Here is a 14,282-nt window from a genome sequence, read left to right as displayed (position 1 = left end):
ACCCCATGATGCCCACCACAGCCCCCACTCCAGAAGATGACCCAGCCCCCACTCCAGAAGATGACCCAGCCCCCACTCCAGAAGATGACCCAGCCCCCAAAGTCCATGCTGCGAATGTTGACAAACCCTGTCCGAGATAAAAGCCTTTTGTCTCCGGAGCATGAACGCCTCAAGCAGGACATGTTTCCAACATATCTGGGTACCCCCCAGTACCCCATCCTGGTACCTGGCACATCCTAAGGGCTGTGGACTTATCCTTAAGCCCATAAATGGATTCATGCCTGAGACAGCATCCACGCTTCCCAGAATGGTGGGAAGCCAAGCTCTCTTTTGCTTCAGTGACTGCTATTTCTTTCCAGACTGGTGGCATGGTGAAAACTCACCTTCTTCCCAAACACTTATCTTGCTTTTTACCCGCTTCTCGGCGCAGAAAGCCAAAAATTGTGCACGGGGCATGCACCCAGGATGTCTCTTTCCTAAAGAAAATTAACTGACACCATTATTTCAGCCTTAAATTATCTTGGTTCAGATCGGAACTGTTTCCACCCTTTCTTCCAGTCAAAGGGGTCGCCAGAACCACTCCCCTTGGACTCAAGTTTCTTTGTAATAAAAAGAGTTTCAGAGAATGGAGTAATTCCAGTGCGGTGGATAAAAGCAATTTTTAACCAATCTGATTTATTAAGATTTTTTTGTTTTGTTTTGACGTGGCCCACCATTTTTAAAGTGTTTATGGAATTTCTTACAATTCTACTTCCATTTTAGGTTTGGGTTTTTTGGCCCCGAGGCATGTGGGATCTTCACAGTCTTAACCCCTGGATCACCAGGGAAGTGAAAGCAACCCATCTGATTTAAAACTCAGATGTAATTCATGTGCTTTTGCCCTTGAAAAATATCACTGTCATGACTGCTTGGCTCTTTGGGAAATATTATTTTATTATCCAATGTACATTATATGGGTCTTAAAAATACAGGAAAGCAGTCATGGAAATAACAGATGAACTTTCAGTGGACACAAATGGACAGGAAGAAAGCGATTTCCGGGCCTGTCCAGAAGGCAGGGGCTTTATTCTCCGGGGGCACAACTTTGCTTTCTGCTCTGTCTCCTCTCATCTCCCTGCAGCTTTCATGGGATAAACTTTATTACAAGCAAGGAAATTCAATATGTCACTCCCCTCCCCCCACCACAGGACTCCCTGGGAACAGTAATGTCTTCGTGGTTCAAGAATTTGAAGGAAGTTGAGGAGGAAACTTGCTTTGAATTTCCATGCCTGCTCTAATGTATCCAAGTCTTGTAAAGACCAATAATTTATTATTTTTAAATGAGACAGAAAGTACATGTTTTGCTTTCTACTCTCATCGTCTGATTAGAAAGAAAAAATATATATATATATATAAAACACTATATAAAAAGTGAGTTCCAGGAAGAAAGCATTCTTATAAAACGAGATGTATTGTACGACACTGGTACGTGGGGGGGGGAAATTCAATCATTGTGGTTCTCAGCCCTTGTTGGGCAAAGCGGAACGTTGAAATAACAGAAAGATGGATACTCGTTCTAGAAGGTTCTATTGTGTTGAAACTGCAGCAGGTTAACTAGGGAACGCATTTTGCAGGCGGGTAGCAAGGCACGGTGAATCTCTATGATTTGTTTGCAGTGAGTGCTCCTTAGGGATCCTACAGACGCTCGTTCAAGTGGCAGGGTGGTACCAGCAACTCAGAAGTTGCGATCCGCACCCAAGTCCCGTGAAAAGCAAGACCAGAGCACTTGGCATTCTGTAAACATGTCACAAAGTCCCCCGGCAGCGGCAGACACCTCCTTACAGCGTTTGCGGTTGTTTCCCCTCATCATCAAGCATGGGTCAAGGTCAACACGAGCCTGAAACCCACCGACCTGGAGAGGGGCCGCCGCTGTGGTTTGTTGTTGGGTTGCTCGGTTGTGTCAGAGTCTCTGCAACCCCGTGGACTGCAGCTCGCCAGGCCTCCCCTGTCCTTCACCATCTCCCCGGAGTTTGCTCAAACTCATGTCCATTGAGTCTGTGATGCCATCCACCCATCTCATCCTCCGTCACCCTCTTCTTCTTTAGCCTTCAGTCTTTCCTGTCACGCCACTGTAGCAGGAGACAAACCCTTTTCGAGCTCTGACCTTCTGGCCCCAGCTGTGACCCTCCCCCCCAAAGCAGGCTTCATTTTAACTTCCTAAGCGATCACAACCCACTCCAGTATTCTCGCCTGGAGAATCCCATGCACAGAGGGGCCTGGCAGGCTACAGTCCAGGGGGCGTGGGTTGCAGAGAGTCCCGCACGACTTAAGGACGAACACTTTCGCTTTCAGGCGAGGTAGGTGGAGGCCTCGCCGCCCAGCGTGGCGGTTCAGTAGATGTGGACGTAGGTGGTCTTGGAGTCGCTGCCCAGGAGGTTTTTCGCAGTGCATTTGTAGAATCCAGCGTCTCTCTGGGTGGCCTGCTGGACGGTTAGGGACCCCTGCGGGTGCAAGAATCTGTTGCCATAGAGACGCGGCTGCGTCCCCGCGGTGAGATGAGACTTGTCCGGCAGCTCCCAGCTTATCTCGGCTTTGGGGATACCCATGGCCATGCAGTTCATCTTCACGGCGCTGCCGGGGCGGGCGTAGATGACCGGCGTGGGCTCGCTGGTGATCCGCGGAGGATAGGCGATGACGATCACCGGCACGCTCACGACGGAAGGGCCGTGTTCACCGTCCGCGTGGCACACGTAGGTGCCCCGGTCGAAGACCGAGGCATCCTGCACGGTGAGGGTGCCGTTCTCCCAGAGGGCGAAGCGTCCCCGCACCTGCGGGCCATCCAGCACCATGCCGCTGGGCAGCGTCCAGGAGGGGCGCGCCCCCCGGGCGCCCGGGGGCACGCAGGGCAGCCGCAGGGTCTCCCCATTGACGATGCTGACCAGGTTGTGGTAGCGCTTGCTCGTCTCGGGCTTCAGCCCCACCTTCAGGGACACCAGCCTCTCCGTGTGGCCCGCCGCGTTGCTGGCCACGCAGCGGTAGGCGCCGGCGTCCTCGGACGAGAGGCCGCTGACGTGCAGCCGGCCGTCCCCCTTGTGGAAGAACCTGTGTAGCCGCTGGCCGCTCCGCAGCTCCGTCCCGTTGGGCAGGGCCCACAGCAGCGCGGGCGTCGGGGTGCCCGTGGCCGAGCAGTTGAGGCTGATGGTGTGGCCGGCCATGGCTGTGATCTTCTCGCTGACCGGGTCGTGGAAGACGGGCTTCTCCAGCGGCTCCAGGACGGTGAGCTGGACCACCAGGCGGGCCTCCCCGCCCTCGTTGCGCCCGATGCACGCCAGCTGCACCGAGTCGCTCATCCGCACGCTCTTGATGTCCAGGGTTCCGTTGCGATGGATGGTGATGCGGTTTCCGTAGTAGGGGGCGGGGAGGACCACGCCCTCGGGGAAGGCCCAGAGCACGCGCGGCGCGGGCACGCCTTCCGCCCTGCAGTCGATGAGCTTGCGGCTCCCGCCGGGGGCCACCTCCCGCACCGTGGTGATGGCCTCGGGGTAGCCGTTGATGGTGGGTGGCTGCACGTGGACATGGATCCAGACGGTCTTCCGGTCCTCCCCGGCGCTGTTCCTGACCAGGCACGTGTAGTTGCCGCTGTCGGAGCGCTGGGCCTTTTGGATGAGGAGCGTGCCGTCCTCGTAGACCTGGTATTTGTCGGACGAGGCGGGGATGAGCCGGTGGGCGGGAGACAGCCAGGTTACCCTGGGCGCGGGCTCCCCTCGAGCCTCGCAGGCCACGGAGACCACGTCCCCGTAGGGCACGTGGATGACCGAGTACGTCTTGTTGCGGATGGCGGCCGGCTCGCTCACCACCTTGACGCGCACGCGCATCTCGTCCTTGCCGACCTGGTTTTCGGCAAAGCACGTGTAGTCGCCTTCCTCCCGCGGGCCCACCTCGTTGAAGTAGAGCGTCCCGTTGTGGAAGACCACGTAACGCTTGGCCCGCCCGCCGCTGTCGTCCGCCTGCATGAAGGAGTTGACCAGGCTCCCGTCCGGGAGGCTCCAGGAGATCTCGGGGTTGGGGAGCCCCGTGGCCAGGCAGTCCACCTTGAGGTCGCCCCCGTACAGGACCTGGTGGTCGTTGGCTTCCTTGCGCTGGATCTTGGCGGCTTTCATGACCACGTTCACCTTGAGCGCCACGAAGTCGTCGCCCACCTTGTTCCGGGCGACGCACAGGTAATCCCCCGCGTCTTTGTCGGTGACCGATTTCACCACCAGTGTCCCGTTGGTGAACGCCTTGATCCTGGTGTCGAAGCTGATTGGGAGGGAGAAGAAAAGGAGGAAGAAAGTCAGTCTCCCAAATGCTCCCTCTCGCCTGGCTTGAGAGCATCAAAGCCTGACAAAAACTTGGGGTTCTGAGAATTACCGATGCTCAGGCTGGTTGTTTATAGTCACTGAGTCATGTCCAACTATTTGCGACCCTGTGGACTGTCACCTGCCAGCCTCTTCTGTCCATGGGATTCTCCAGGCAAGAAGACTGCAGGGGGCTGCCATGCCCCTTCTCCAGGGGATCTTCCCCACCCAGGAATCGAACCTGCCTCTCCTGCATTGCAGGCGGGTTCTTTACCTCTGAGTCGCCTACTCTGTGGGGTTCTCCAGGCAAGAATACTGGAGCGGGTTGCCATGCCCTTTCTCCAGGGATCTTCCCCACCCAGGGATCCAACTCGCATCTCCTTCACTGGAAGGCGGATTCTCTACTGCTGAGTCACCAGGGAAACTCCATCAGTACACAAGGCTGCCACTCAAAACGTCAGATGGTTTTTGCAGCCGAGAGGGGACACGACCCAAACACAGAAGCAATTTATTTACCATGAATAAGAACTTCCCGGTGGAGCCTGCCCTCTGGCTGGCCCAGCCACGGATTCAAAGATGTGAAATGCAGCCTACGACATCAACCCTATTAGTGTGTGTGTGTGGATCAAATATTTGCATGCTGGCCAGTGTGGTGCTTAGGGTAATGATAAAATCAGATCAAATGCTACAATCACAGACAGAACGAATATGCATTAACCTTAGGAAGAGGTGAAATTTTTCCTAAAGAAAGCACTTTACGGACGATTTCTACCGTTGACAATTCTTATGCTGCTGGACTGAACTGTGAGGCAAACGGGGAAGCAAGGCCGCAACACCATGGATCACGGAGGTGTGGTGATCTGAAGAGTTTCGACGCTAAGGTAGGATGCTTCAGCACTTGATGCTGTTGGTCTGTGGTTTCTTCTCTACAATGTGTCAGTGTGAAGTGTGCTCAGCGGTTCAGTCATGTCTGACTATTTGCAACCCCCAAAGACTGTAGCCCGCCAGGCTCCTCTGTCCATGGGATCTTCCGGGCAAGACTACTGGAGTGGGTTGCCATTTCCTTCTCCATAAAGCTTACAGACCCTCACCAGCTCTCACTCCCCTATATTGACATGCCATTTCTCCACGCAGTAGGCCTACATTCACACGCTGCTGAGTTATTATGCAAGAAAAAAATTTTTTTCAGCATAAAGGGGCAACATGGAAAGAAAGACGGAAATAGTTACCCTAGGTACAGGACATTTTTATAAACATATATTGGCATCTCCGCCAGCAGTGCAAAGCTAATGCTACGAATAACGGGTTAAGACATTTGGGAAGTTGCTACTTTAAAAGTGTCCAGCATCCGAATTACTTATAAATGACCATTCTGGCTTCTGTAGGGGGAACTTGTACATTCATCCTTAAATATTTCCTGTACACTGCCTCATTCTCATAGCATGTATGGAATGGTTCATTTAAAAAAAAAAATGCCTATGATGGAATTCAACCTGATAACCTCATTGGTGCTGTTGTTAAGTCACGGCTGACTCCTTAGAGACACCAGGGACTGCAGCCCGCCGGGCTCTTCTCTCCATGGGATTTCCCACGGCAAGTATACTGGAGTGGGTTGCCACGCCCCTTCTCCAGGGGATCTTCCCAACCCAGGGATCAAACCCAGCTCTTCCTGCACTGCAGAGAGATTCTTTACCAACTGAGCTAGAAGCACCTATTGACAAGGACCGAAACAACTGTTTTTTTCTGGCCATGAGAAAGAGAGTCAAGTCTCCGTGAATTCGTCGGTCACTGGAGAGCAGTGAAGACAGAGATGTTTTAATGTGTCTTGGAGTCAGACTCCAGAAATGTATACAGTAGCACATGGCTGAAAAACATTTAGAAATGCCTATGGCAGCAAATCCTAGCCTTGGTCACAATCAGAATTAACAGGGCAAGCCTGAAAAAGGCGCCTGGCTCCACCGCACAGGAGACTTGGCTTCAAGACGCCAAAGTCCAATATCTCTCTTTTTTTTTTTTTTTTAAACAATCCCAGTGTGTAGGCAGGGCAGAGAGCCTGCTCCTTTCTAAAACTCCCATGGGCTGTTTAATGACACTTTTTTTTTTCTTCTGAGAATGTAATTAGCCAGAAGCTGGGAATAATGAAGCTACAGAGACCGCCGTTTATGATTTACAGCGAGAAGCTCCAGAACGGCCCCCGTCGACGTTGGAATGACCATCCTTCATCTCAGCGTCCGTTCCACACTTGCCTCAGCCTTGCCAATGTCAATGGAAAACAGGCCTCCGCGTGGCAGGACACCGGCCCAGCTGGAAGATGTTCTGCAGAAAACTGGGTACGTGGTATTCCGGATTGACTGCAAAAGTTCGCGAGGTACCACCCAGCTGCCTGAAGTTAAAATATACAGGCTGGGAGAACGCGATGGCAACATTTTCCTGCACTGGAAGGAGACTGGATGGCTGCACAGAACCCTGCATGCTGCTTTTTTTTGGTCCTGTCCCCGGGGAGGAACCCACACCGAGCTGCCCGGCTCTGCAGGCTGAAGAGCCGGGGAAGGGGGGGGTTTCAACACGGTGTCATGGGCGTGGCTTTGCCTCCCTGCTGCCAACCACTGTCTCTCTCCTCTGCAGCTTGAAACACTGAACAAAGAGACGGTGGCTTTGGGAGGAGCTAGCCCAGGACTTTGCAGCTTCGGCACTACTGATATCGGGGCCGGGTGCCTGCCCACGGCAGGTGTCCTGCGCACGGCGGGGTTTGGGGCAGCTCTCCTGATCTACACTAATTAAACAGCAGCATGGATGGATGGATGGATGGGTGGAAGGATGGATGGATGGATGGATGGATGGATGGAGGGATAGATGGATGGATGGATGGATGAATAGATGGATGGAAGGATGGAGGGATAGATGTATGCGTGTATGCATTGATGGACAGATAGATGTATGCATGGATGGATGGATGGATGATGGATGGATGGATGGATGGATGGATGGATAGATGGAGGGATGGATGATGGATGGATAGATGGAGGGATGGATGATGGATGGATGGATAGATGGTGGGATGGATGATGGATGGATGGATAGATGGAGGGATGGATAGATGGATAAATGGAGGGATGGATAGATGGATGGATGGATAGATGGGTGGATGGATGTATGCATGTCTGTATGGATAGATAGCTGCATGGATGGGTGGATGCATAGATGGATGTATGTATGCATTGATGGACAGATAGATAGATGTATGCATGGATGGAGGGATGGATAGATAGATAATTAGACAGCCACTTAAGCTAGGTCAGGGTTTCTTAGCCTGGTTTTCTCCCCACTCTCTGATGTGGGGCATCCTCTGCACTGTGGGGCGTGGAAGAACATCCCTGGTCTCTACTCAGCAGGTCCAGGAGCACCCCCGGCAAGTTGTGACAACCAGAAATGTCTCCGGATATTGTCAGATGTCCCTTCAGGGCCACAGTATCCCTGGTTGAGAACCACCGCTAGTGATGGATGGGTGGATGGGTGGGTGGGTGGATGATGGATGGATAGACAGATGGGTGGATGGGTAGATGCATGTATGTGTGTATGTACGGATGGATGGATAGATGGATGGATGGACAGATGTATGGATGGATGGACAGATGGATGGATGGACAGATGTATGTATGGACGGATAGATGGATGTATATATATATATGCATGTATGGATAGATGGATGGATGTATGGAAAGATGGATGGATGGGTGGATGGGTGGATGCATAGATGTATGCGTGTATGCATTGATGGACAGATAGGTGCATGCATGGATGGATGGATGGATGATGCATGGATGGATGGATGGATGATGCATGGATGGATGGATGGATGGATGGCTGGTTGGGTGGTTGGATGGATGGATGGATGGGTAGACACACATATGGATGGATGGATGGATAGATTATGTATGGATGGATGGATATATGTATGGATAGATGGATATATGTATGGATAGATGGATAGATATATGTATCCATATATATAGATAGATGTATGTTTGTATATATGTATGGATAGATGGATGGATGGACAGATGTATGTATGGATGGATGTATATATGTATGCATGTATGGATGGATAGATGGATGGATGTATGGATGGATGGATGGATGGATGGATGGATGGATGGATGGGTAGACAGACATATGGATGGATGGACGGATGGATGGATAGATGGATGGATGGATGGACAGATAGATAGATAGATGTATGTATGTTTGTATGTATGTATGGATAGATGGATGGATGGATGGATAGATGGATGGATGTATAGAGGGATGGATGGATGGATGGATGGATGGATGGATGGGTAGACAGACATATGGATGGATGGACGGATGGATGGATAGATGGATGGATGGATGGACAGATAGATAGATAGATGTATGTATGTTTGTATGTATGTATGGATAGATGGATGGATGGATGGATAGATGGATGGATGTATAGAGGGATGGATGGATGGATGGATGGATGGATGGATGGGTAGACAGACATATGGATGGATGGACGGATGGATGGATAGATGGATGGATGGATGGACAGATAGATAGATAGATGTATGTATGTTTGTATGTATGTATGGATAGATGGATGGATGGATGGTTGGATGGATGGATGGGTAGACAGGCATATGGATGGATGGACGGATGGATGGATAGATGGATGGATGGATGGACAGATAGATAGATAGATGTATGTATGGTTGTATGTATGTATGGATAGATGGACAGATGTATGTATGTATGGATAGATGGATGTATATATGTGTGCATTATGGATGGATAGAGAGATGGATGGATATATGGATAGATGGATGGATGGATGGTTGGACGGATGGATGGGTAGACAGGCATATGTATGTATGTATGTATGATTGTATGTATGTATGGATAGATGGATGGATGTGTGGATAGACGGATGGATGTGTGGATGTATAGATGGATGGATGGATGGATGGATGGTTGGACAGAGAGATGTACGGATGGATAATTAGACAGTCTCTCGTGCCAGCTGAGGGTTTCTCAGCCTCAGCCCACCTGACACCTGGACTGGACAGCTCTCTGATGTGGGGCATCCTGGGCACTATGGGGTGTGGAGGAACGCCCCTGGTCTCCACCCACCCTGTGCCGGGAGCCCCGCTTCCCCGCTGCTGAAGTCACATCAACCAAAAATGGCTCCCCAAATTGCCCAGAGTTCCCCGGGGGCACAAAATCCCCCTTGGGTTCAGACTCATCTCTCCAGATTCGTACATCTGGGGCTCGAAGACAGGGCAACAAGGCACGGTGCGTTTCCCTGTAGCCAAAATGAACTTTAAGGATTTCAAAGGCGTGACCTTTGTGCTGACACGATGCCTTTCAATCTTTCTTCCCCTCCTTTCCTTCTGTTGATACATTTTAACATAACATCTAGCGCTTCTATGTTTTGTTGAAATTCGATTATAGAAAAAAGAAGGCAAACTGTTTTTTATCTGTTCTTGGGTGGTTGCTATTTAGTCGATCAGTTGTGCCCAACTCTGGAACCCCATGGACTGAAACTCGCCAGGCTCTTCTGTCTGTGGGATTCTCCAGGCAAGAAGACTGAACTGGGTTGTCACGCCCTTCTAGGGGGAATCTTCCCGACCTAGGCATTGAGCCCAGGTCCCCTGCATTGCAGACGGATTCTTTACCAGCTGAGCCACCAGGGAAGCTCAAGGATACTGGAGTGGGTAGCCTGTCCCTTCTCCAGCGGATCTTCCTCACCCAGGAATCGAATCCGGGTCTCTCCTGCATTGCAGGCAGATTTTTCACCAACTGAGCTACCAGCGAAGCCCATTCATTCCAGACAAGGAGTTGTTCGTTTTTCTGTCCGACCCCACAAAAAGGTGTCTCCCCAGATCCCAATCATTGAAAGAGACCCTGATGCTGGGAAAGACTGAGGGTGGGAGGACAAGGGGACGGCAGAAGATGAGATGGCTGGACGGCATAACCGACTCAATGGACTTGAGTTTGAGTAAATTCCGGGAGTTGGTGATGGACAGGGAGGCCTGGCGTGCTGCGGTCCATGGGGTCGCAAACAGTCGGACACGACTGACCGACTGAACAACCAAATTCCAACTGGAGATGGAGGGAGGCGTCCCAAGAAGAAAACTGCAAGGAAAGCTGCGCGTAGCTGTTCCCGGGAGCGCGCGGAGGTGCCCGGGGAATGATGGCGAGCCCGGAGCGCCCCCGTACGTACGTACCTGAAAAGTGCGTCGATCATCCGCTTGGATGGCAGCCTCCAGACGATGCGCGGCCAGGGGTCCCCGGAGGCGCTGCAATCCAGGCGGAGGGTGCCGCCGTAGCGCACGTCGGTCCTCTGCGGGGAGGTGCCGGTGATGCGCGCGTTGGCGGCCGCACGCTGCACCAAGAGCTGCACGGTCCGGCGCGCCGAGCCCACCAGGTTGGCGGCCACGCACTCGTAGCGCCCGCTGTCCTGCGGCGCCAGGTTGCGGATGTAGAGGGTCCCGTTGGGGAAGACGAAGAGGTTGCCGTGGACGAACTGCGAGGGGCGGATCTGGGTGCCGTCGCGGAGCACCCAGCGCACGCTGGGCAGGGGCGCGGCGCGGGCGGTGCAGTGGATATGGATACTAAGGCCGGGCGGGAGCGAAATGTTCTCGGCCTTCTCCTGGTGGATGACCGGGGGCAGGGCCGCCACGTGCAGGCGGATGGCCAGGCTGTCGGCGCCCGCCGCGTTGCTCGCCACGCACTTGTAGACGCCCCTGTCTTGGAAGGACGCCTCCTTGATGCTCAGCGTCCGGTTCTCGTGCAGCGTGACCCTGCCCTCCACGGGAGACACGGTCTGCCACACGCGCCCGTCGGGGAAGACCCAGGAGATCTGCGGCGCCGGCGTCCCCTTGGCCAGACACTCCATGGCGATGGTGTCGCCCAGGTAGACGGTGACGTCCTTGTAGTGGGAGGCCAGGATCTGGGGCTGCTGCACCGTGACCGACAGGAGGACCACCCTGCGGTCGGCGCCATGCAGGTTTTTGGCCGTGCACATGTACTGCCCGCGGTCCTGCACCTGGACGCCCCGGATGACGAAAGTGCCGTTCTTCAGGACCTCGAACCGCTGCAGTCTGGTGTTGGGCGTCATCAGAGCGCCTGGAATTCAAACAATAGCTGCCGTCACATGCCATGTACAGCCAGCCCTTTCCACAAGGATGGAACAGAGTGTTAGTTAACGGATCTGTGCGTTGCAGCTGCCCAGGCGCTAAGTCGTGTCCAACCCTTTGCGACGCCCCCACTGGACTGTAGCCCGCCAGGTTCCTCCGTCCCTGGGATTCTTCCAGGTAGGAACACTGGAGAGGGTTGCTATTTCCTTTCTCCAGGGGATTTTCCAGACGTACGGATTGAACCTGAGTCTCCTCCATTGGCAGGCATGTTCTTTCCCACTGAGCCGTCAGGGAAACCCTTTAATCTGATGCTTCTCTTTATGTCCAAACAGCAAAAAAAAAAAAAAAAAGCAAAAAGGCCCAATCCCCAGGACTTGCTCTAATCTCATTTCTGTGTGTGTGCTAAGTCACTTCAGTCGTGTCCAACTCTCTGTGACCCCGTGGACTGCAGCCCGCCAGGCTCCTCTGTCCGTGGGATTCTCCAGGCAAGAAGACAGGAGTTGGGTTGCCGGGCCCTTCACCAGGGGATCTTCCCGACCCAGGGATCGAACTGGAGTCTTCTGCACTGGCAGGGGGGTTCTTTACCACTAAGACACGTGCGCAGCCCTTTAATTTATGGACTTCTCCCGTTTAGGTGCACACAGCAAAGAGCAAAAGACCCACCCCTCCAGAATGCACGCGATTGTGGAGGTACTGGGGGTGGGTCTTTTTGCCTTTGCTGTTTGGTGTCGCAGAGAGTTGGACACGACTTAGCACTACTATGCCATCTATTTCTTTCCCCCTTAAAATGTGCTGCAGTCCATGGGGTTGCAAAGAGTCAGACACGCCTGAGCGACTGAACTGAACTGAACTGACGGATGATAAATCCTGGAGAGGGTGTGGAGAGAAGGGACGCCTCTTGCACTGTTGGTGGCAATGGAAGCTGATAACAAGCAGTATGGACAGGAGCATGGAGACTGCTTAAAAAACGAAACACAGAATTAGCATATGACACAGCAATCTCGCTCCTGGGCATATACCCAGAGAAAACCATAACTCAAAACAAACAACAACAAAAAAACACATGTACCACAGCCTTCACGCAGCAGTGTTTACAGTAATGACATGCAGGCAACCTGAGTGTCCATCGACAGATGAACGGATAAACAAGACGTGGTACACACACACACACACACACACACACACACACACACACACACACACAATGGGATATTACTCAGCCATGAAAAGGAATGAAATCGAGTCCTTTGTAGAGAGGTGGACGAACCTAGAGTCTGTCACACAGAGTGAAGTAAGTCAGAAAGTGAAAGTCACTCGGTGGTGTCCGACTCTCTGCGACCCCATGGACTATGAAGTCCAAAGAATTCTCCAGGCAAGAAGACTGGAAGTGGGTAGCCTTTCCCCTCTCCAGGGGATCTTCCCAACCCCAGGGATTGAACCCAGGTCGTCCACACTGCAGGCGGATTCTTTACCAGCTGAGCCACCAGGGAAGCCCAAGAATGCTGGAGTGGGTAGCCTATCCCTCCTCCAGGGGATCTTCCCGACCCAGGAACTGAACTGAGGTCTCCTGCCTTGCAGGCGGATTGTTTACCAGCTGAGCCACCAGGGAAGCCGTTACCCAGGCACCCCGGTGTTCACTGCAGCACTGTTGACAAGAGCCGTGACCCAGAAGCAAGCTAAGTGTCCATCCACAGAGGAGTGCATAAAGGTGTGGTACCCGCAGAATGGAATATTACTCAGCCACGAAAAGGAACAAAGCTGAGCCTGCTGCAGAGATGCAGTGGAACCTAGAGTCTGTCATACAGAGTGAAGGAGGTCGGAAAGAGAAAACCAGATATTCTGATACGAACGCCTACATATGGAATCTGGAAAGGCGGTCCTGATGAACCTGTTTGCAGGGCAGGAACAGAGGTGCAGATGGAGAGAAGCGGCGACAGGTGGACACAGCGGCTGAAGGAGAAGGTGGGGCGAATCGGGAGAGCAGTGCTGAGATATACACACGACCGTGTGTGAGACAGACAGATAGAGGGAAGCTGGGGTGTAGCCCAGGGAGCTTAGCTCGGGGCTCTCTGACGACCTGGATGGAGGGCTGGGGGCTGGGAGGGAGGCTCAAGAGGGAGCGGATACATGGATACTTGTAGCTGATTCACATTGCTGTACAGCAGAAACCAACACAGAATTATGTAAAGCAATTATATTCCAAAAAAAAAAAAAAAAAAAGAAAAGTGGAGCTAACTAGGAACAGTGTTCGTCACTCAGTCGTGTCTGACTCCTTGTGACCCCCATCAACTGTATCCCACCAGGCTCCTCTGTCCATGGGGATTCTCCAGGCAAGAATACTGGAGTGGGTTGCCGTGCCCTGCTCCAAAGGAAAAGCTGGTGCTAAGAAGCAGAATCCCGGTCAGGTAGAAGAAGATGCATGATGGTCTCGGGAGGAGGCGTGGTCCAGGGGCACTCTAGGATGGAACAAGGTACAGAGGACGCTGAGGACGAATGCAAATGGGGTCTCTTCAGTGGAGGGACACGCCTTCCATCCGAGGCAGAGTCCTTTCAGAATGAAAAACCCCGCGGTGTCCCCCGCTCGCTTCCTCCAGCAAATTCCTCATTAAATCATTAGGGAAGCATTTGGCGTCGGGCTGGAGCCTATCAGAGATGTCAGTAATCCGCCTGCGCCCAGCACCTCTTCTCACGACTGGAAAACGTCCAGCATACTCGAGGTTAGCAGAGAACGTACAGCTGTCTCTAGTGTAACAGCATCGGTCACTTCCTGGGTTATCCACATGGCAGATGGAGGGGGAAAAAAAAA

General features: G+C 52.7%; 1 protein-coding gene across 1 annotated transcript in view; it reads right to left on the bottom strand.

Moving 5' to 3' along the window:
- Positions 1-913: 913 nt before the first annotated feature.
- The window catches only part of LOC101116543 (matrix-remodeling-associated protein 5), a 29,140-nt gene continuing 15,771 nt past the window's right edge, over positions 914-14,282 (bottom strand). Inside the window, exons 6-7 of the mRNA XM_060407623.1 lie at positions 10,565-11,465; positions 914-4,278 (exon numbers count right to left, since the gene is read on the bottom strand). Of these exons, the coding sequence (XP_060263606.1) occupies positions 2,370-4,278; positions 10,565-11,465 (2,810 nt within the window). The 3' untranslated portion in view covers positions 914-2,369. The remainder of the gene's footprint in view (positions 4,279-10,564; positions 11,466-14,282) is intronic.

The sequence above is a fragment of the Ovis aries genome, chromosome X (genome assembly GCF_016772045.2).
Source record: "Ovis aries strain OAR_USU_Benz2616 breed Rambouillet chromosome X, ARS-UI_Ramb_v3.0, whole genome shotgun sequence".
In the NCBI taxonomy this organism is placed as follows: Eukaryota; Metazoa; Chordata; class Mammalia; order Artiodactyla; family Bovidae; genus Ovis; species Ovis aries.
The sequence above is the reverse complement of the archived record's forward strand: the minus strand, read 5'-3'. Positions and strand labels throughout refer to the sequence as shown.